At 37.3% G+C, this 22,839-nt stretch overlaps 3 protein-coding genes and 1 pseudogene across 6 annotated transcripts; 2 read left to right on the top strand and 2 right to left on the bottom strand.

Annotated features, from left to right (window-relative positions):
• Positions 1 to 1,200: 1,200 nt before the first annotated feature.
• On the top strand, positions 1,201 to 6,942 carry LOC114819161 (probable inactive purple acid phosphatase 29). 4 transcript variants are annotated; one of them, XM_070824669.1, is made up of 8 exons: positions 1,201 to 1,422; positions 1,547 to 1,619; positions 3,392 to 3,770; positions 3,876 to 4,132; positions 4,231 to 4,677; positions 4,897 to 5,291; positions 5,459 to 5,909; positions 6,652 to 6,942. In XM_070824669.1, exons 5-8 carry the CDS (start codon positions 4,338 to 4,340, stop codon positions 6,681 to 6,683), a joined length of 1,218 nt encoding a protein of 405 aa, XP_070680770.1. In that variant the 5' UTR covers positions 1,201 to 1,422; positions 1,547 to 1,619; positions 3,392 to 3,770; positions 3,876 to 4,132; positions 4,231 to 4,337; the 3' UTR covers positions 6,684 to 6,942. The 4 variants fall into 4 exon arrangements, with proteins under 4 accessions (XP_070680770.1, XP_070680769.1, XP_070680775.1 ...); XM_070824668.1 differs by lacking the exon at positions 3,876 to 4,132 and having other exon boundaries at positions 3,392 to 3,464; XM_070824674.1 differs by lacking the exons at positions 3,392 to 3,770; positions 3,876 to 4,132.
• An 84-nt stretch (positions 6,943 to 7,026) lies between these two features.
• LOC114826162 (cysteine-rich receptor-like protein kinase 25) lies at positions 7,027 to 9,833 on the bottom strand (annotated as a pseudogene).
• A 161-nt stretch (positions 9,834 to 9,994) lies between these two features.
• On the top strand, positions 9,995 to 12,218 carry LOC103449977 (uncharacterized). The gene is made up of 4 exons (XM_029100080.2): positions 9,995 to 10,166; positions 10,828 to 10,877; positions 10,950 to 11,093; positions 11,883 to 12,218. The coding sequence occupies exons 1-4, from the start codon at positions 10,138 to 10,140 to the stop codon at positions 12,032 to 12,034; spliced, it is 375 nt and encodes a 124-aa protein (XP_028955913.1). The 5' UTR covers positions 9,995 to 10,137; the 3' UTR covers positions 12,035 to 12,218.
• Positions 12,219 to 14,373: 2,155 nt separating this feature from the next.
• LOC103413271 (probable LRR receptor-like serine/threonine-protein kinase At3g47570) lies at positions 14,374 to 17,746 on the bottom strand. Its single transcript, XM_029100071.2, has 2 exons — positions 14,981 to 17,746; positions 14,374 to 14,883 (listed from the first exon to the last, which is right to left on the bottom strand). The coding sequence occupies exons 1-2, from the start codon at positions 16,254 to 16,256 to the stop codon at positions 14,483 to 14,485; spliced, it is 1,677 nt and encodes a 558-aa protein (XP_028955904.1). The 5' UTR covers positions 16,257 to 17,746; the 3' UTR covers positions 14,374 to 14,482.
• Between the last annotated feature and the right edge of the window lie 5,093 nt (positions 17,747 to 22,839).

Below are 22,839 nucleotides of genomic sequence, written 5' to 3'. Positions count from 1 at the left end.
AGGCTAACCATAATAATGTGGTTCAAATTTGTTTTTGAAGAAATATATAACTAGACCGTAGTACTAATTGCTTGCAAATGTAATTTTAATATAAAAAAAAGTTAAATTTAGTCCAATTTTGATAGTGCATTTAGTAAAAACTCAAAAATTGTGTATCTTCAAATTAAACTCTTTGATCAACTTGCTACATAAGCAAACTTTGAGTGCATGTTTCATTCCTGTTTTACCCCCAATGAGAAGTAGGCACACTCATTAATTATTGAGTAATGTTATTCATACTATGTTTTTATATCACATTTCTATATCACCTTAGGTGATACTTGATGTGAACAACCACGTCATTTGAAAAAATTGCAAAACTTGAGGAAAGGAAGGAGAAAGACTTCTCGTATACCACAATCATCATTTAATTAATTAGTTTTTTCTTAATTATTAGTTTATTCAATAATGAACTAAATTAAAAAATCTGATTAATTCAAATGATGTGGTTGTCCACATCAAATGCCACCTAAGGTGGTATGAAAATATAGTACAAAACATGGTATGTATAGCATTATTCTTAATTATTAACTTATTATATGTATTTAATGTTCTGTCTAAAACGTTTTATGAGTAATATTAGGTAGATTAATTTTTTGAACCACATTTACAAATCATATAATATGTTACAAATTAAAATAAACACATTAATCAACATTTAAGTCATATGATTTACAAAATATAAGTTAAAAATAATTTTCCGCGCATTACCCCTTTTTTTTTAGTGTAGTTCACACACATGTTGGCGTGTCAGCTGTTACCACATATTGTTAAAGATGTGTGTTATCCATACATTTTTTTTTTAAACGTCTATTATTACTTTTTGTCTTTTGATCTTTTTCATTTCATCCGATTCGACTGTCGAAAATTAGAAAAATGTGTGAAAAGTGAAAAGGCATATTGTACACGTGGACAAACAAGAGTTTACTTCAAACCAACATGATCCTCTCCTGATCCTTTTGGTGAAGATCTTAAGAATTCGTAAATCATATCCGTTCATCGTATGTAATAGCCCTTATCCCAAAATAGCATAACTCTCACTGGGCCCAGCCCCTTTGTGTTAACTTAAGGCCCGGGATTCTTTTTAAATTTGTTTAGGCCTAAACCCGGCCTAAGGTTAGGTTGAATTAACCACTTGTGAACCTGTCTTCTTTCTTTCTTATTAGTCTGAAAACTGAATCTCTTCTCTCTCAGCTCACACTCTCTCTTTGACTCCGAGAAGAAGACACCCCAATTCCTCTTGATTCCGAAATTCTCAAAAACTTGAAGTTTGGACCTTTAGGACCTAGAGGAGATACCTACAGAGTTGAATGTTACATCTGGGCAGCTCTGCTTAGTCTGCCATTAGCACCGAGGGCTTCAAGCTCTAAATTCCAGTCTCAGGTGAGGTTTTTCCTTTCTCTTTCGAATTGCTGGGACTGCGTGTTGGTTGTAGTCGATTTGTGACGAATACTTACCTTGAATTCCTAGTTCTAAAACCTACATGTATACTGTTTCATATTTCCAGAATTCCGACGACAATTTCCGTCGAATTTCGTACACATTTCGGCCAGTCTCGACCACGGTCGAGTCTCAAAGGGGTATATTCTTGTTCTTTTCTTCTTGGGTTTCAGTTTTAGTTTAAACAGCTTTGATTTGGTTGAGTTTTAAGTTAAATCAGAATCGGGGAGGAATTCTGGCAAATATTTCGGTGTTCTCCCTCGAGGGGCCCGATTACCCATGACTTAATTCGGGTCGACTCGACCTATATGTAATTCGGCCCAAGTCTCTCTAACCCAACCCATTTAGCCCAATTTATTTTATTAAAACTTAAGCCCAATAATCCTTTAAGACCCAATCCCATTTTCTAACCCTAACCCAAACCCAATACTCACGAACCCAAAACCCCAGACCCAACAAGCTAGATCAGAGCCCAGACCCGACCCAGACTCAGGCCTGAACCCAGATCCACGGCCTGCTCGTGGGGGCTGGCGCGTGGAGCACACACGACTCCGGCGGAGGCGACGGCGTCAACGATTTTTCTGGCCAACTTTCCAACGACTCAACTCAGCGTGTGGCGGTGCATGCGGCGGCGTGTGGGGACTTATGGAATATTTTGAATATATTAGATTTACTTTACGTTGATGCATAAAATCAATGAGGACTTTGGGACAACAGAAAGTGTTAAGTTTGTGATCTTCGCTAGATGGCTCCGGTCACTAGTGTGGATAAGTGTGTAAATGGATAGGGACAAGGAAGCAAACACAAGATGTACGTGGTTCACCCAGATTGGCTACGTCCACGGAGTAGGGGAGTTCTCATTAATTGCGAAGGGTTTACACAAGTACATAGGTTCAAGCTCTCAAATAGTGAGTACTAGTGAATGATTTAGTACAAATGACATTATGAAATATTGTGAGAGAATGATATCTATTTATAGAAGAGAGTTTCTAGTTTCATTCTGACATTGACACGTGTCGTGTTGTGATTGACTTCTGATGTTAACACGTGTCGCACTATGATTGGCTTCTGATGTCGACACGTGTCGCGCTATGATTGGCCTCCTGGTTTGAGAGAAACTCTTATGGGTCATTGACGGTATAACGTTGATCGATGCTCAGTAGTTTCAAGATTGGTCAAGTATGGTACAAACACTTTATATTAAAGGTTATAAATTATGAGTTTATACATACGAGTTTCAGTAAATTTATGGTGTTTTAGTTCTATGAATTATTGTATGAGGTTTAAGCGTTTGACGTTTGAGTTTTTGACTTGAGCTTTGAGAGTTGAGTTGTGTTTTGGGTTTATATATCTAATGGGTTAACATACAACACATCCACACACCACGGGTATTAGATGTCTATGGCCATAGGACACGGTGATAAGGATGAATGATATATATGTTATACCTCCAGCTTCACTGCCGAAAGCAGTGTCGGACAGCTTCACTAGTCACGGCTAGTGTCGGTGTGAGATGTTATAAAGTTTCTTCTCTATCGTAACCCTGAGTCGTACAACTTCACCTTCGGGTGATGGGACCTACCATGTTTCTTCATTGGTGTAACCTAATGTCGTACAGCTTCACCTTCGGGTGATGGACAAGTATTGCCTGCAGGCGAATATGATACCCCTAGAGAGTATGGTTTTATTGAGAGTTATGGTTTTGTCTTCGGGCGGTGCTAGTACAGTTTTGATGCCTAAGGTTTTACGGAGATTTTTCATGGCATATTAGAGTTTTCAAAAACTTATTGCGTAGTAGTATATATATGTTTTCAAACCAGGGGGTTAGTACGTTCATAAAGGAAATGATTTTCATATTATTAGTATTATAAATTATGGTTCACTCACATTTTCTGTTTTGCGCTCCCTTCAGGACCTAGTGACGAGGATTACGACCCGAGTATCGAGGCTTTTCCCTATCAATAATTATGCGGTCTTCCAGTTGTGTATGGCTTTCTTATGTTATTGTAATTAGATTTCATATTCATACTCGTATGTTCGTGTACTTATGTGCTCTGGACATATTGTGCACTTTGCTTCTTAAATTTGTAACCGTTGAACTTCCGTTGCCTTGATGTTCTAGTCATAATTATATTATCATTGTCTTCTAGTATTTGTTTATTCTTACATAGTTGTAGGTATTTTATGACTTTCGTCATTCTTAAGTGTTGGCCAACACGTGCCATTTAGGTATCAATAGGATATTTGGATTGGAGCGTATCAAAGTACATCGTGCGGTCAGTTTTTATCAAGTACTGTTTGTATTTAATTTAAAAAAAAAATATTTAAAATAATTTTTGACCGTACGATATACAATGAATGGATGTGATTCATGAATTTTTGGATCTCACAAACAGGATCCGGATTCTACTTCAAACTCTGTTGCCATAACAAAACTAAGTGTGAGGTTACAAATAGCAAAGCTGTACTGATGACGCTGCAGCTTGTATGATTGTATCTAATCAGTGGGGGAATATACTTACAGGGATTCTAATTCTGTCAATTTTTTTGTAATTATTGCTTAATTAATTACACAGCTAGACAGACTGAGATATTTAACAAAGAGTCAAGTAACACAGTGGAACGATTATAGAGGCATAGAGATTGAAAGGGAGTATAATTCTCCTCTCTCTCTCTCAGTCTCTCTCTTTTTATTTCTTTTTTATTTAAACGATTACGATTAATCCATGTGAATATTAACTTGTGTGGCAGACTGAGACTGACTTTTTGTTTGGTTGCCGACAAAAAGTTAAAAACTGAGTTTTCGCTTGGTGCAACTGGTGAGTTTATAATGGAGTTCAGAGTCTCTGGTTTGGGAGATGAGTGGTACAGTGACAGTGAGGATGAAGAGGGACATGGAGGTGCTAAGGAGTCCATTTTTAGTGGCGGCGGTGGTGGCGCTGCTTCCTATATGGGGTATGGCCGCCGCAGAACAACAGCACCACCACCAAGGTAAAGGTGGGGAGAAGAAGCTGCGGTTTGGGACAGATGGGCAGTTTAAGATTCTGCAAGTGGCGGATATGCACTATGCCGATGGCAAGACCACGCCCTGTTTGGATGTGCTGCCGTCCCAGTTTCCAACTTGCTCTGACCTCAACACCACCGCCTTTGTCCTCCGCATGATCGAGGCGGAGAAGCCGAATCTCATCGTCTTCACCGGTATTTGTTTCCCCCTCTCATCGTTGTTGTTGATGCCTATACATTGTTCTTGGGATAGGATTAATCTTCTGTCCACTATTTAGCTGATGATCATTGGTTTAGGTTTAGCATAGTACATCGTTTTAGCTGATGAGCATTGTATTTTGTTTAGCAAAGTTTTGATTTAGGCATGATACTCGGCTTTCTGATTGGTTCTCCAATCTGAACTTTGTGTAACAGGAGATAACATATTCGGGTTTGATGCCACGAATGGTGCTAAATCTTTGAACGAGGCATACGCCCCAGCAATCGCGTCCAACATCCCGTGGGCAGCTGTGCTGGGGAACCATGATCAGGAATCCGACCTCTCGAGGGAAGGGGTAATGAAACACATAGTTGGGTTGAAGAACACTCTGGCTCAAGTTAATCCTTTAGACAAAGATGTTATTGATGGTTTTGGGAACTATAACCTGGAGGTCGCCGGAGTTGAGGGCTCTGGTTTTGAAAACAAATCGGTTCTCAATCTTTACTTCCTTGACAGCGGAGATTACTCCACGGTTCCCTCCATCGGTGGTTATGGTTGGATCAAACCCTCCCAACAATATTGGTTTGAACAAACTTCTGCAAAGCTTCAGGTACTAACCTCGTTATTTTGCTCACCGTTTTTTTTATGGATCACATATACCTAAACTAGTCATTTCCATCAACCCTTGCACAAGATCGATATGTGATGATTAAGATCCATATTGAGCATGTAACTTATTTCTACTTAGTTCTGATGACACCATTTTTTCCCCTGCAGAAAGCATACATAAGCAAGCCACTGCCCCAGAAAGCACCTGCGCCAGGGCTCGCATACTTTCACATACCATTGCCGGAATTTGCTAGTTTTGACTCATCAAACTTTACCGGAGTGAGGCAAGAAGACATCAGCTCTGCTTCTGTGAACTCGGGCTTCTTCACAACCATGGTTGCAGCTGGAGATGTCAAGGCAGTGTTCACAGGTCACGATCACCTCAATGACTTCTGCGGGGAGCTAACTGGCATAAACCTTTGTTATGCTGGGGGATTTGGATACCATGCTTATGGGAAGGCTGGATGGGATCGGAGAGCAAGGGTTGTGGTAGCAAACTTAGAGAAAACGCAAAAGGGAGGATGGGGAGCGGTCAAGTCAATCAAAACATGGAAGCGCCTTGATGACGAGCACCTCACTGCTATTGATGGTCAGGCTCTTTGGAGCAAGAGCTCTGTAGGTACGTATTCCTTAAAGGAGCCCGAAAACTTTACTGCTATTGATGGTCAGGCTCTTTCTAGACATTGATAAGTGGTCTTCTAGGAACGTATTAAGTGGTCTTTGTTCCGTTTACGCATAAAATAACAATTTAACTAGCTTGTGATTGACTAAATAATCATTTGCATCCATGTAGGCTTTTTACTTGATTTCATTCCATGGATAATTCTTATATGCTCATCAATGTGGAGATGTTTTATTGTTCAAAACTTCTGCCTGTTCACTAAAAGTTGTAGTTTTCTGAACAACTTGTTAAGTTGTTCGATCCCATGCTTATGTGATACTGGATCTAGAGTTGTGTTTTTATCTGTCCAGCTTGTTAGAATTAATATAACAGCTTTGCCACAATAATACGACAGTAAAATTCTTTCTTCCGCCTCTCAACTTTCTTCATTGTGTTGGTCGCAAGTCATCGTTGCTTGCTGCTAAAGGAATGCCTTATACACTGAGACTCTAGTTTCCTCATACACTTCTAGACCATCTTAGCCAAACACCTTCTCCCCATTTCTCACTCAAAATCCGAAAAGAGAAGCTGGAAACATCTGATCTTGATCTATGATAATGATGATTTGTGTTAAATATTGTATCCGCTGCTTCAACTGTCATGATGGTTTAATATTATATCAAAGGTCAAAATTCATTTGTATTTCTCACATACCATCGCCTGCTTCATCTCATTTTCTTGTTTCATCTATATTGAGCAGGTATTCGTAGAAAACCTGTTGGCGGTAATTGAGTAACGAGCACAAGCCAGAAAGTATGTAGGGAGAGTTCATAGGCAAGAAACTAGGCATAAGAAAGTTGTTGAAATCCCGGCGAGGAAATTGTCATTTGTTTCTTTGTAATTTAAAAGACAATAAATAAAATCTATCAAAAAAGGGAGTAATGTAAAGTTTGTATGCTATGTAAGTGCATTCTGAAATATGGTAAGCAGGACCCAGACAAATGATGTAACATGGTTGATTGTCATTATACTATAGACTGGTTATCTACAATTGGTGACGATGGCGTGTGTTGATCTACGATTGGTGACGATGGCGTGTGTTGATCGCGCAAGCCATCGTCGCTGCAGCAAATTCTCAACGCGGGACATCTTCTGAAATCGTCAAACCATTTGTAGACCAACTATGAGCACTTGTTTGATGTCGGTGAGCAGTAGATCTTCCGGCAAAGAAGGCCGGTTGCTAGGGTTCGGAAAAACTAATAGTTTCAGTTTTCAACATTAGAGCAACTGATGACATGGTTGGCCTATGGTTGGCATCTTGTTGAACACATAATAATCCGATATGGATGTATCTCGAAAATTCGTCTGTGCTGCATGAATCTTTCTACAACGGATCCATCAGCTCCAACACTTTCCCTTCATTCCACAACTGCCAAGCCTGCATGCGGTCGAGGATGTAAAAGTAACACGTCTAATTAAGTTGATAGATAGGTAATTAATCATGCTTACATGTACTGAAAGAGTAGCTGCAGTATCTGTGAGATGAAAGCCTAAAAAGTTCCTTCCCCCGGTTACGATCTCAAGCAAGAGTATGCCGAAGCTAAAAACATCTGATTTTATGGAGTAAAACCTGCCCATAGCATATTTGGGAGTCATGTAACCACTAATTACGTCCAAAATAGTTGCAATCAGAGATAGTTATCAAAGTCAATATATAGGTATATAAATAAGTTGTTTGAGATTAAGCATAGAGGTATAATTAAGTTAAAGAAACTTACTATGTACCGACAATTCCTCTCGTGTTTCCTTCAGTTTGATCGTCAACTCCAAACATTCTCTCCATCCCAAAGTCTGATATTTTTGGTTTCATATTAACATCTAATAAGATATTGCTCGGTTTCAAATCGCGATGTATAACTCTAAGCCTTGAATCTTCATGAAGATATAGAATTCCTCGAGCTATTCCTCCAATTATCATGCAATGTCTTGACCAATTCAATTGTTCTCGTTTTTTCGATTCTATACTCACATTAATCGACAAACAAAGAGTAGTAATCAGTAATATATGTAAGAAATAACAGACAGTTAACAAACAAACCACACACATATATATAGATCAATTCAAGTGATATATGCATTATTGTATTTATATACCATTTAGAAAATAATCAAAACTTTTGTTAGGCACATATTCATAGACAAGTATGGTTTCTTCTCCTTCCAAGCAAAATCCCAGAAGCTTCACTAGATTTCTGTGCTGAAGCTTGGCTATCAATAGAACTTCATTCTTAAGCTCTTGTACACCTTGCACCGAGCTTTTCTACAACCTCTTTACTGCTATTTCTTGTCCATTAACACCAAGAGTTCGCTGAAAAATATATATACATGTCACGTATATGTAGGAATTATGCTACGCCCACCTATGTGTGTGTGTGTGTGTGTGTCTATATATATATATATATGTGTATATAAAGTTCCATACCTTGAAAACTTCACCAAATCCGCCTTGATCAAACTTATTACTATCAGAAAACTTGTTTGTGCAGTTTCAATAGTTTCCAAGTCAAGTTGCAAGGACTCAACAGCTGCTATATCATTTCTAGCTATTAAGAAATTAAATTAAGCAGTGATTATAATGAGTTCATCAGAAGATTACACGTAATTGACATCGGAAAACATAAAAGAACAAGTGATCGACTGAATTTAATTGTTTGCTTCTTCTTTTTACCATTCTTTTCTTCTCCCTGGACTTTATGCTTGTTTTGTGGTGATCTCCTCTTGCCTGGGAAGTAGCAGCCAATAGCTACAAGCACCGCACAGACAGTAACAGAAGCAATAATACTGGCGACGATTACTGACAATAGTTTTCTTCTTCCTATACATGAACACGTTTTTTAATATAATCGTTTGAAAACGTTTTCCAAGGATCCGTTTAGATTTGATGCCAAGGGTTGACTTGAGATAAGATTTCTCATAGCCGTTTTGTGTGACGGCAACATGACATGCACTAATATAAATGTGTATATTTATATCATCAACTCTATTACCTTGAGGAGGAGGACGAAGATGAAGATGATGAACCGGTGGTTTCCCGTAAAAGGGGACAGTTTCGTACCTGACATTACAACTGGGACACAGAAATAGTCCTCAATTGATTCCTTTATTGGTTGAAACTACTTGTGCTACGGCTACCCTAAGACAGGAATTGCAATCTGCAGTGGAGAGGTCCTGCGTGCACTGCGCAAGGCTGCACAGCGTAATATATTCGACCCTGCAACATGCGCTTCCTTGGTTGCAAACTTGGAAGGAGCCTTGGAAATCTCGGTGACTAAATCATTCAAAATACTCTTCATTACGTGATTAAATCCGGTTGGTTCATCTGATAGTGTTGCATTAACTTTCGGTACTGGCTGGATGGAAAGCATCGTTTCGATGAAATCAGGCAAGTATTGCACAATGGAAAAGAATGACTCATCTGAGTACCTTAACATACAGTTCTTGCCGTACCACCATACAACCCGTTTACTTGTGGGGCAGCTCCGGACTACCATTAGGATTGCGGCGTTCACGCATTGCGCACAAACGTCTACCTCAACGTCACCACGACAGAGGAAGCAGCCGTGTGCCATTTCAGTTGGTTTCTTACCAAAGGTGGCGTCGTAGAAGCCTGTTTCGTTGGTGGCATTGGAGTTGAGAGCGGAGAGGAGGTTGTTTAGATTGGTGGACGGGAATTTGGAACTGTCAGTCAATGGTGGGAGTAGTGGCGTCGCAGCTTCTGACTGTGTGTATACCAGGATCACCGCCACTGGTCAAACTGACCAAGCTAAGCATGCATACGGAGATCACAAACATTCGACGGATGAAGATCATCGGCATATTTATATCGTAATCCGAAAAATGAAAAAGCGCATTGCTGTCAAGTTTTTGACGATGGTGCTCCATCGAAATCCTTAGGAATGATTGAATACCATAGACGTCTTATTACTGTATAGATGTAGATTATAATCTGTACAAATATATAAATGTATATCATCGAAATCCTTAGGAAAGGCAGGGGTGCGATGGTCATTTTTGAGAGACTTTCATTTCCTTTCTTTCTGAGCTGCAGTGGGACTCGGGGAGACCATGCCCCGTAAGCAGAGAGAGAAGGGAAACAGAGGTCGCTGGTACTGACGACATGTAAATCGGAGCCGGCGAGAACGGCGGCGGAGAAGCTCAGCTCGACCCAGAGTTGGGTTTCTGCAACATGCTCTTCTTCTTCCTCTTCATCTTCTGGTGCTTCTTTCCCTCCAACTTTGCAATTTTGTTTTTAAATGTTATCTGTTTGGTTGGTTTGTTGGGATCTTTTCATATTATTTTGATATGGCTTGTTGATTTTGCTTTTCTTGCATTTTAGTGTGATTAATATTGTGAATCAATGAGTAGTTTCCATTGGGACTATAAGTACAAAGAGTAATTTAATTCTCCGTACCCATATTCTGATTAGTTGCTTCTAGTTTGTCATCGAAAATGTTAGGTGTTTTGTGTTCGACATATGAAGTGACAAATGTGTGTTGGTACTGAAAAAGAAGATGAATTTAAAAGAATAGAATCTTTAGGACCAACTGATGAAAAGGATCAGAGAAAAGGTTGTCGAATACAATCTTGGTCATGCATCTGTGATGTTGTAAGAGCTCTAATACTATCGCTGTAACATGGAGAAAGGAACAGTCCACAGATATCGAAGTTGTCCTAGAAGTGCTGTTATAGCACTGGAGGGCTTTCGTGCATTTTTGTTTTGTCTGAGTGTACATTGTTATTATTGTTATTGTTGTTTTTGGTGTTGTGGGTGGAACCGTGGAAGCGAGGGAGTGGTGGCTTACAGTGTGATTCTGTCCGTCGTATTTCTTTATGATTGTTTGATTTTGGTTTCTCGTTTAAAATCTCGATGTCTAAGGTGCAAAACGAGGAGGGAATCATCACCGAGCTCTACATCCTGGGAAAATGGTACGAATCTAATCCGCAATTTTTTTGTATGATTGTTTTTGGGAATAATTTGTGGTTTTTTTGTGGATACAGTTCGGAGACGAACAAGTGATCACCAAGAAGATATGATAAAGGATGGAGGGAATGAAGTATTGTTTAATGATCAAATCACGAAGCGGAGAACAACATGGAGTGGTTTTGATTCTCATGCCCTGCCACATGCTCAAACACATCAGAGTAATTGAGAGCTAATTGTACAATATTTATGATTTAGGGCTTGCATTCATTAGAATGGACACACATTCTAAATTAGGAATATCATAACATTGTCTTGCTAAAATTCCAAATGGAAAGCAGTCCATACCTTCATTAGATGGGAAACTGAAAGTATATGAATTATGATGTGCAGAACTTAAAAAATTATGGGGAATTCCATTTGGTTATCTGCCAAACTATCTTGTAGCTTGCTTTCTAAACATGGGTACCTTATCAGCTGCTGCCTTCTCTCTTTGAAAGTTATTTAAATTTCATTTAATTTGTCATGCTAAATATCATATCAGCTCAGCCTACCAAAAAAAAAAAAAAAAAAAAAAAAAAGAAGAAGAAGAAGCTGAGTAGGTTGTAACATCTCCCTCAACGAGAAAGAACCAAACATAATTGATTCTTATCGAACAATGCAATTTTATAAGATTTCATGAGTGTTGAAGTTTGTCCTCAATGTCCTCGTATTGTCAAAACTATTATGCATGTTACGAATGGTCTGATAGTATTCATATGGGGTTTAGGGTTCAATGTTCACATTCTTGCTTCGTGTGTTTTTAATCTTTTCTAACCAACTACTATGTTCTGATTCATTATCCTGTTAGTTAACTCTCTATACACTTTTGTGTAGCCATGGGTAATGAAAAGGGAAACAGTTATTCGTGCCAAGTTGTTTTCTAAAATTAATTATGAGCTTTATGTGCAATGTGGAGAATGTGTGGGTTATTATTTCTTTCTGCTCCTAACTTTCTTGGGAACTTTCAGGTATGAGGGAAGACTGGGTTGCGAAAAATGCAAAACAACCAGCTCCTAAACCGGAAGATTTGAGCGTTAGTTCCAACAATTTGGTAAAGGATGGAGCGAGAAGAAGCAATACTTTTTTACGGTGGCGGAAGCTGCTCCTCAAATTTCCGTAGTTTATAATAATTAACCAAATAAAAGTTCTTTCTTTTGATTATTGTCCAATATATTTTGGCCAGTTGACAATCCTAAAAGATTTACTTACGCGCACATCAAATTTGTGTATTATACATGTACCTAAGAGGTAATGCGAGATATCTCTTTATAGTTGTCTCATATTCTATAAAAAGATTTCAAGTACTCTCTCTCTGCATGAAAACTATGTATCCATTTCATCATGCATTTTTTAGTGAAGCTACAATGTTTTTGTAATTTTTTTGACAGCGGAGGACTGAGGCTAAACTACCTCCAATTTGTTCAAGAGGCTTCAGCTCATGCCGCTATTTGCTTCACAGACCTCTACGGTTAGCTTCCATGCAAAATGTTCTGTGTTTGGTTGCTGCATGTTTGTAATTTTGCTTGCTACTTGATTATAAAAATGCAAAACAAAATCTGTCCTTGATTACAAATTTGTATTCTAAGTTTAGACGTTTTTCCAGTGTAGGGCATATCTTGCACATGCATGTAAATGGTACAAATTGTTTCTGGTTTTGGACAATAAGCTTTTGAGTTTTACAATACTTGCAAGAGGACTATGACTCAAGTGAACAAATTTAGTGTTTGGGGGATAGAGTTGGTTGTCTTTAATACATAATATAACAAAGGCCTAGAAATTTTCCTTCAAGGAATATGCATATGTTTTTTTTGCATCTTGGCCTGCAATTTATGTGAAGGGCATTAATGTGTGTTATCTGCATTGATGTATTTGAGGGTGTGATTTTGTTCTTACCGCCTTTTTAGTGCATCTTTCTGTGCAAATTATTTTTGCATGTTGCGACTAATACATTCAATCTGCGTAGCAAAGCGCGAGCACATTTTCTAGTAAGAACTATTGTGAGGTAAATCGTAAATATAGGGAGGTGATTTACTATAATTTTAACCATTAGATTGAATAAATCAAATGAAAACAACATACATGATTAAACAAACAGTGGGGCAGAGAAATAGAGGTAAATCGTAGAGCTAAGATGGATCCTGACACCTATCATAATCCTCAGTTTTCTTTGCCCTCTGTCATGGCAGAATTTGCATACCAGTGGGGCATGGATTTGTCGGGAAATAGTCTTTATTTAGATAGATTGACGTGTTATATTGTCACGTACATTGTCATCCTAGACCAGTGATAATGTGCGCTCTTTCTTTGATATGTGGGTCCAAAGTACATTGTCAACCTAGACCAGTTATAATGTGCATAATGTGCACTCTTTCTTTGATATGTGGGTCCAAATTCATAGTATAGAAATGTATTCATTTTCTCTGCATTGACTCGACCTATGATACTATTGGTTGAAGGATTATTAGTTTTTATCATGTTGTGCCACTGTCTATGCTGAGCCGAGATTTCAAATTACAACGCTAGAATACAAACCATAGTTGAACATAATAAAATAAACAAGAAATAAAGACACCGTTAATTTTACGAGTTTCGGCAAAATTCTGCCTATGTCCCCAAAAGAGATATTGCTCTTTATTCTGAGAATAATAATAAATGCAAGATACACTTGAGTTAAATAAACATAAATCAAAACCGAAACCCTTCTACACCATCTCACAGTATTTCACAAGAGCTCACCCAACCCCAAGATGCCACTCTTTTTTCTCTTATTTTCTCTCCTCTGTGTTTTCCCCTTCGGATGCTTACCAAATGCACAAATATTGCATCTAGTTAACACCTGCAACCCATTAAACTGACACCAACAACCAAGACCAATTGGTCTTTAGTTCGCATGCCAAATTCAAACTCTTTGCTGTACGTAGTCTATAGCGTGCAATCCTTGAACGAAGACTTCCACGCCACAACCGAAAACAAACACATGGTCTTCAATTGTTGTTGTCAACACATGACCCACAATTAATCACAACAATTAAGTCTATACAAATGAATTTGTTTTGGCATAGAAACTTTCTATCAGCTTTCACCATCCTGTTCGGGATAAAATCTACGAAATGCACACTATTAGTTTCAACTGCGGAAGTAATAAACTAAGAGGCAAAGGAACATAAAAAAGACCTTATGGGAGTCAAACCGATCCTGATGCTCTGATATTTCATAGATAAAAAAGACCTTGCGGGAGTCAAGACCGAATGGGTTTGCTCTAGAACATACAAGTTTTCCTTTAAAAAAAGAAATCGATAAGATACAAATTACGAAATCTTGACATGCGAATCTGATACTCGTTCTAGATTCTGGTAATATATACCACATGAAGTACAAGCTTGAATTCACCCTACGCCAAATGCATCTAAGTATAACGCAACAGTACAAAATAGTAAATGGACTGAAGTCTGTCAGACAAGTTATCAACTATACTGTTTTTATTGATCAAGCAAATCGGAGAACTTCAACTTCCACATAAGGAAACAAGATTATTACGTACATGCCAATACTTAACAATATGCTTATTCTAATCCAACATTTTATCTGCTCGAAGTTTGTTTCTGATCTGACACATCTCAGCCATAGCATCAACGATGTCCGACCTTTCCCCAGGTATGTCTGCGGAGCATGCAACACCAACTCCTAAGATTGAAATCAAGCTCTCTTCAAATGTCATGCGAATTGTTGTGCTAGCCTCAGTTAGATGCTGATTTGCACTCATCTCCCCTTCCACTTTTTCTTGAATAAGAACCGGATCCACAATATCTAACACCTGCTCAGGCAGTGCTGCCTTGACAAAGTTGTGAAGATTTGAAGATCCTTGAAACATGTCGCCGGTTGGCCTTTTTCCCGTAAACATTTCCAGTAGGAGGATGCCGTAACTATACACATCACCTTGCGGCCACACTTCATGCCCCATACCATACTCTACATTTGTGCAAATGTTTTTATTTTAATACGTAAAAAAAAAAATCTAAATTATAGATGAATACTGAAAAAAAAATGAAAAGAAAGTATGTTTTACCTGGAGGAGTATAACCAATTGTTCCTTTGACTCCGATGGAGCTTGACTGATTACCAAAACCATCTTCAAGAGTTCTTGGAAGGAATCTCACCAACCCAAAGTCACCTACATGTCCAATCATATCATTGTCGAGAAGAACATTGCTGGGTTTGAGGTCACAATGAACTATTGGCACGTGACACAGATGATGGAGATAATCCAATGCCACTGCAACATCTATAGCAATGTTCAACCTCTGCGAAAAAGTTAAGCTCCTTGGCCTCTGATCCGTATCAATACTTGTCTGAGTTGGATGCAACCATTCTTCTAAGCTCCCATTTACCATGAACTCGTAAATTAAGGCCTTGAAATCAGAACCACGATAGTCGAATCCGGAGCATGCAGAAAGTACCTTCACAAGGTTACGGTGTCTAATATTTTTCAGAGCCTCACACTCAGCAATGAAACTTTTGGAAGCTCCATGTCGATCGTGGTTGAGTACCTTGATAGCAATTGTTGTTTCACCTTGATCAAGTAATCCTTTATAAACTGACCCAAAACCTCCCATACCAATCAAATTGGCAGAAGAGAATCCATCAGTAGCTTTAACAAGACTTTGGTAAGAAACCTTAGGAAAATTTTCAGAATCGCTCGAAGGATCCTCCTTTTTTTTACTCCGAAAGCAACAAAAGTACAAAACGGCAAATGAAAAAAAGGCTCCAGAAAGCCCACAAAGGAGAGAGATTACTAGTTTCAAGGTTAGGCTCAACACCCTTTTGCTGGAATGTCGAAATTCGCATTTTGGCAATTGAAACTCTGGTATGCCCCCACAGAGCTTTGTATTCCCTTGGACTGATGTGGCAGTTGCATTCCGAAAAACTCCTGCGATAGGTACTGCTCCCTCTAAATTGTTATAAGACAGATTCAAGGATTGCAGAAATGTAAAATTCTCCAAGAATTTTGGAATTGTCCCTGACAAATTGTTGCGAGCGAGAGATAAGGTTTCAATACCTCTTAGTGAGCTCAAATCTGTTGGAATTGTCCCTTGGAAGAAGTTTTCTTGCAAGTGAAGATACTGTATGCTTTTACAACTTCCAAGACTTGGAGGAATTTCACCAGACAACAGATTTCCAGAAACATCAAAATGCTCTAGATTTATCAATTGTCCGACTTCCATGGGAAGAAAGCCTGTCAAATGATTTTGAGATAAATCCAAATGAACATATGAAGAAGACGAACGAATTAATTCTGATGATATGATACCAGTGAAATTGTTACCACCAAGAGTTAAGTTCATCAAATAGGGACACTCAGCTAAAGTTGAAGGGATGGTGCCCTGGAGGTTGTTATCATGTAGATGCAGATGAGTTAATCGACTTAAATTTCCAAAAGATGATGGAACATTCCCAGAGAGCGAGTTTTTTTTCCATATATACTACATATAATTTGGAAAGCCTTCCTATTTCAGGAGGGATGAGACCTGATAACCGGTTGCCAGACAGCGCTATGCTTTCCAGGTTATGCAGATTTTCCATCCCTTTCGGGATACTGCCAAATATACTATTATAGTCTACGTAGAAAGATACAAGTGAAGAAGACAGGTTGGCTAAGCACTGAGGCAGCGTACCCCAAAAGTTGTTTCCACCCATTTCCAAGTATTGTAAACCGGTGGCATTAGTCAGATCGCAAAGAAAGCTCAAATCATCACCAGTTCCTTCACTTCCAAGATGGTTAATAGCAAGAGTAAACCGCCCAAGATTGTGTAAGTTTTTCAAAGAGGGGACTTCTCCGTGCAGTTGGTTTTTGTGTATTGCTAGTTCAAACAGATTTGAGGCATTAGATATTGAAACAGGTATAATCCCACTAAACTGGTTATTACTGATGGCAAAAGTTTGGAGACTTGGACAGGAATTGCCCAAGTTTGAAGGAAAAGTGCCTTGGAGGTTGTAATTAAGTCCCACAGCAAAGGTTTCAAGAGAAGAGACATTGAAAATTGAGGGAGGGATCGTACCAGACAAGTTATTTCCATCCAATCCAAGAAAATAAAAATTGGTCAATCGACCAAAGATATCTGGAATACTGCCACTTAAACTATTAAAAGCTGCACCAAACACTTCAAGAGATGATGTGTTGCTAAAAGAGTAAGGGATACTTCCTGTATGGTGGTTGTATGCAATATCGAATATAATTAGCTTTAACAAGGTGCCAAGCTCCTTAGGGATACTACCTTCTAACAAATTGCCGCCAATAATTATGTAGTTGAGTTCAGAGCAACCTGATAAATTAGCAGGAATTTCCCCACTCAGTGAATTATTTTGCAATCCCAAACGTTGCAACCTGCGCAGACGGCCAATTTCTGAAGGGATTTCATGGCTAAAGCTGTTGTTTGAGAGACTAAACACTCTGAGGAAACTCAAATTTCCAACATGTGGCGATATGGAGCCTCCAAGCTTCAAGGACCTCAGCGTCAACGTTGTGACCCTCTTGTGGCGGTGACTGCAGGTAATGCCGTGCCATTGGCAAAAGTGGAGGGTTTCGTTCCATGAAGTCATGACTCCAAAGGGGTCTGTGGTTATCCAAGCCTTGAATTCGAGCAAGGCCAGTTTATCCGTCTTGTTTGATCCGGCGAGGGCCAAACTAAGAAATGAGTTCAGAACAAATGCATGCATGCAGAAATATGAGAAGAAGAGAAGGGGTGAAATGAACTTGTAAATCCCCATGGTATCAGTTTTCTGTGGAACTTTAGTTTGGGTAAGCTGCGTTTGTCTAGCAGCTTGAGCAGAACCCAATTTATAGGAATTCTTGTGAGGTAAAATATAGGGAGGTGATTCACCCTTTATATAGAGCTAAGATGGATCCGAACATCTTTCATAATCCTAACAGTTTTCTTCCCCCTCTCTCTCACGGCAGAATCTTGTATATCAGTGGGGCATAGATTTGTAGGGAAATCATCTTTATTTAGATGGTCTGACACGTTATATTGTCAAGTACGTTGTCAAACTAGACCCTTGATGGTGTGCACTTTTTATTTGATATGTTGTCCAAATTGATAGTATTCCAACGAAATAGTACTTGTTTGTTCATACTATACAAACTAGCCTCCATGCACTCGCTCATGCGCATGCGGAAGGCTCTTTTATACTTACAGCGTTCTATGCGCGACTTATACAATTTAGATGTATATCTACATAGATTTGAAAAGTGAATTAAACATCATAATGAATGTAGCCTTATCGTATATTTGATGGAAGCAAAATATCTTCGTACACAACATGGTTAGTGCAAAACTCAATTTCACAGGAAACTGTTTTCGCACCAGTTCACATGGGAGTCCAGTGCTTTCTGTGGTCTTTAAAGAGATTCTCGGTAAAAACACTGTAGTTCCAGCAAATTGGCCAAATAAGATTTCAGCATCAATTAGACTATTATAAGCTCCATGGTAAGCTAGTCTGGTACCTGTTATTTTGTATTGGGATAAGGGTTATACTAAACAATGTTTTCACCAAAATTTAATGATAAAAAGACCAGAATAGAAGTTTAACATGAGTGTCTACCTCTAAAATGATAATCCTACCATTCCCCTGCATACTTGATGTCTTTTAAGTCCACCTGCTAGATGCTAAAAAAAAAAAAAAAAAAAAAAAAACACAAAACTGGTAACACAATTTGAACAAAAAGAAAGTTCTCAAACATGGAAAAATTCAATTTCATGTGACAAACCTACGTTCTAATTTCAGGGCTTGACAATGCAAAACCTATGTTCAAACATGGAATATTGGAATTTGCATTTCATTCAAATAAGTAAACTGATAAAGCAAAAGGTAACATAATCTATGTCGAATTAATTATCCATCCAAAAAAACAAAATCTATATCAATTTAATTATCCATCCAAAAAGACATTTGAACGAAGAATATTTTTAAGGATCCAAACAACCATTAAACAAAACAATTAAAAGTAAAAACAACAAAGCATTCGTTGAAGATATATATATATATATATATATATATATATATATATATATATATATATATTATATAACGTATTTGGTTCTTTATACCTAAAAGAAAAACATTGGCTTTCTTGTATGCACCGAAGTATGCATAAGTGTCGGAAATTTACAATCTATAGACTCAATCTCAGACTCAAAAGACATTTAAAGGAAAAGTAATAAGAAAAATAAGTAGTGGTTTTACCTATACTCCAATTTCCAATCACAATTCAAAATTCAAGAGGCCTATAAATCAAACATATAGGAAAAGATTAGTAGAAGAAAAAGAAAAAAAACTGAAGTCAAAATAGCATCTAACAAATCATTTAGAACCATGACAAAAAACAATTTTTGCATATAAGTAATTTAACGGAATACCATCAGGTCATGCATATATACAACGTACCCAATTAGATAAGTAGCACATCAAAACTCTGCATAAAACTTTGCATAAAATTAAAGGAATAGAAAAACAAAAATTTGACACATACCATTTTTTTGGTCTCAACCAACCTCATTCGAGAATCTTCATTAAACCCTAAACATCAATAGAAATCGAGGATCAGAAAGAATTAGACAAAATCACATATTTCAAATCAAAGATCAAAGCCGCCCAAATACCAAACTATCCATTAAAATGACTGAAAACTTAAAAATTAGATGTGTTAAGAAAAAACCTTATCGTAGGTTGAGCACCGCCTTCAAGGAATAAGAATCGAGACTCTAATCTCCTTTCATTCATCGAGATCTTCTTCACCATTGATACTCGACATTGGTTCTACTCAATTGTAGACTTCAGCAAAGGACTGAAGTAGCTGGATATTCACTCCATCCAAAGATAAAATAAAACATCAACATCACACTCCGAAATTTGAAGTTGAATTAAATCTCTAGATTGATCGACAATTGTAGCTAAATTTTTTACAAAACCCAATTTTGAATACAAAATTCAAAAATTCGAAACAATCCACAAAAAGGAGTATTATACCATTGATCAATCTAAATAGAACTACGTTAGCAAAGCAGACAATTGTATTCCCTCTAGGAATATTCTTGTTTTGTTACTTTACAAAGCTAATTTGTTTCAAAAGATTGAAAAAGCAAGTGGCTTTCATTTTTGAAATCCCACAACATGAGTAGATTAAAGAGACAGTTTCTTCAATTGTATTGAATACCACTAAACCACATCATGACATCATCTAGCTGGCAAGAAAAAGGCATTTATTTATACAATCAGAAACAATAGAATTATAAATGTAAGTTATGTGATCTAATGGTTGAAAACTATGTAAATCACCTAGATATCATCAAGAAATAAAAAGTATATGAAAACTGAGAACTTACTTGAGCAGATAATGTTTTTAAGAGCAGTAAAAGTTTTGTTGGATTGAGTTGGTTGCGAAGAGGTATTTCCTTGCTGGACAAAGCTATTTCCTTGCATGTTAAAATTATTAGGCTAACTTAGATTTACAATGTTTGAGAATTGCATTTATACATAAATAATTACACATATATAAAAATAAAAAGAATAAAGGAAGATAGAAAACGGGGAACTGCATGTATAGTATGCTTTTAGTGTCAAATATGACAGTAATGTTGTTAGAAGGCGAGCCAATTTCTTATTACTTTGTAATACCTGGTGAGCAGGAACTTGCAGGTGAGCTTGAGGTTAAGGTAGTTTTGAAATAAAGAAGGCTAAGAATGATAACGACACCTGAATATCTGCAAGGAAACTGAAATCCCATTACTTTCATCGCAAGGGTTTTTAGGGTGAATCTTATAGAAATGATGTTTTGAATTTCATTTTGTGAACCCGACTAAAGGAAAATTGTAATAAAGTATGCTCTTGAAAATTCTTTCTATTTCAAAATAACATCTATATAGAGAAACAAAAAACCAAAATGAAATAACAATTAGGCAAGAACTAAAAGAATGAAAACAAAAATGTCCAACCATAAGAGAAATAACAAAGGTGGATAACATAAGAGTGTTCTTTCTTTAGCTATATTGTGAAGAAGCATTAAAAATTACTAAAAGAACGAAGGAGCACAATAAAATATAACATATAAAGTATTTAACACTATTAAACATGAAATACCACAATTTAGGGAACTAATAAGGCTTAGAAAAATTGATCCATATGCTTTGTATATATTTTGGTCATTATAAATCCACTGTAAAACAAAATTGTATACTAAGCTAATTATAATTGTTGTAGTACACAGAGTTTGGTGTAGAGCAGTTTGATATATGACTAAAATTCACATAAAATTCGATATCCATGTAAAGAGTTAACGTTTGCAGAAGCAGAGCCTCAAAAATAACTAACCTCATCGACAACCCTTCCATTTGAAAGATCAAAGGCTGCATCATTCAGGTTCAGACATGCCAAAAACACAATTTCAAAAACTCTGCCATCTCAAAAGTCACATTATCTATCAAATTCAACACCTGGGTAATCCACACAGATTGAATAAACCCTATTCACATCGAGATGGAGATCTTTCAGAAGCAACAGAGAGTAGTCCTGTGGAAGATCAAAGCTGTTCTGTACAGGAAATAAAAAAAAATTGAAAAAAAATCAAAACTGCATCATTCAGCTTCACACACGCCAAAACACAATTTCAAAAACCCTACTCACATCGAGAACATTCTAAAATGCATATATTTTCCTACACATACATTAGTTTCTAGGTGATTCGCGCACCACCATATCTTTGATTGCGTGCCTGAAAAGAAAAACAAAAACCCAATTCATAAAATTGGAAAACTAAAGAGTTCATAGCTCTTGGGAAGAGCAAAGCTGTTCAAAACCCACAAACCTAATAGTTATTCTACACATACACAAAATCTGTTTAGTAATAAAAGCATTAAGAAACTAATGTAATTTTCAGCTTCTAACTCATTCATTTGATCAACATATTGATGGAACTAATGTAATTTTCAGTTTCTAACTAATTCATTTGATCAATATCATCCGAGTCAGAAAAGATAGAACACAAAAATGATTAGGATATATAAATAGACGAAGGACTGTCACAGCAAAACCAATTAGTTGGTGAAAAGTGACCAAGGAATAAGGACATAAAATGCCTAATAAAAAAAAACAAAGAAACCGATTACTGTAAACAATTAAAATTGAGAAGAAAAGAGTAATACAACATATCACAAATGGGAAAGGACTTACCTTTACTTCGTCAATTATGGCCAAACAAAAACCCTAAACTTTTCCTTGTCTCTCAACTGTGGACTGAAAGTTTGAATGCATAAAAATCAAAACCCAAATTGAAATTCTAACCAACCCAATAATTTTTACTTAAAATACAATTATTTTGGGAAAGCAATTGACTGAATGGGCTAGAATGTAAACTAAAGTAGCGTAAGTAAATAAAAATGACAATTAGCCAAATTTATATGCACCCAAATGAGGGGGAAAGAAGAAAGAGAAAAACTTTAAGATACAGGGGCAATGGGGTTTGCAGATGATGAGCATTAATCAATGGAAAATGGCGATTGATAAGTAAATTAGCAAATGAGAATACATGCACATTGAATGTAACAAAATTTCAATTACATGAAATCAATTGTTGGAATTAAGAATATCTGGACATTGAATGTAATGAAATTGCAATTAACAGGAACACACCTGCATAGCCTTTGCTTGCATCTTGACATGTAGCTGCAAAATTCGAACACCAATGTTTCCTTTTCCTGAAAGCAAAAAAGACTGAAATCAGACAGCATCCGAGCACACAGACAAAACCCCCCAAAAATTACAAAAATAAAAGCAGTTGGGGAAATGCTAATAGATTCATTTTCCAACCCTTATATCTATTTCCCCACAAAACCAAAAACAAAAGGTTAGTTTTCTCCTCTCCGAAGCAAAAGG

This window comes from Malus domestica, chromosome 01 (genome assembly GCF_042453785.1).
Source record: "Malus domestica chromosome 01, GDT2T_hap1".
Classification (NCBI taxonomy): Eukaryota; Viridiplantae; Streptophyta; class Magnoliopsida; order Rosales; family Rosaceae; genus Malus; species Malus domestica.
Note: the sequence above shows the minus strand (reverse complement) of the source record. Positions and strands in the feature narration are given on the sequence as shown.

Bases quoted from the DNA above. Each gene is read 5' to 3' on its own strand.
- LOC114819161 (XM_070824674.1), top strand. From the start codon at position 4,338: ATGAGTGGTACAGTGACAGTGAGGATGAAGAGGGACATGGAGGTGCTA. The intron at 4,678-4,896 runs GTATTTGTTTCC...TTTGTGTAACAG, and splicing joins GAATCTCATCGTCTTCACCG to GAGATAACATATTCGGGTTT. The intron at 5,910-6,651 runs GTACGTATTCCT...TATATTGAGCAG, and splicing joins TTGGAGCAAGAGCTCTGTAG to GTATTCGTAGAAAACCTGTT.
- LOC103449977 (XM_029100080.2), top strand. From the start codon at position 10,138: ATGCTCTTCTTCTTCCTCTTCATCTTCTG. The intron at 10,878-10,949 runs GTACGAATCTAA...TTGTGGATACAG, and splicing joins CTCTACATCCTGGGAAAATG to TTCGGAGACGAACAAGTGAT. The intron at 11,094-11,882 runs GTAATTGAGAGC...GGGAACTTTCAG, and splicing joins ACATGCTCAAACACATCAGA to GTATGAGGGAAGACTGGGTT.
- LOC103413271 (XM_029100071.2), bottom strand. From the start codon at position 16,256: ATGAACTTAACTCTTGGTGGTAACAATTTCACTGGTATCATATCATCA. The intron at 14,884-14,980 runs GTAAAACATACT...GCACAAATGTAG, and splicing joins AATTGGTTATACTCCTCCAG to AGTATGGTATGGGGCATGAA.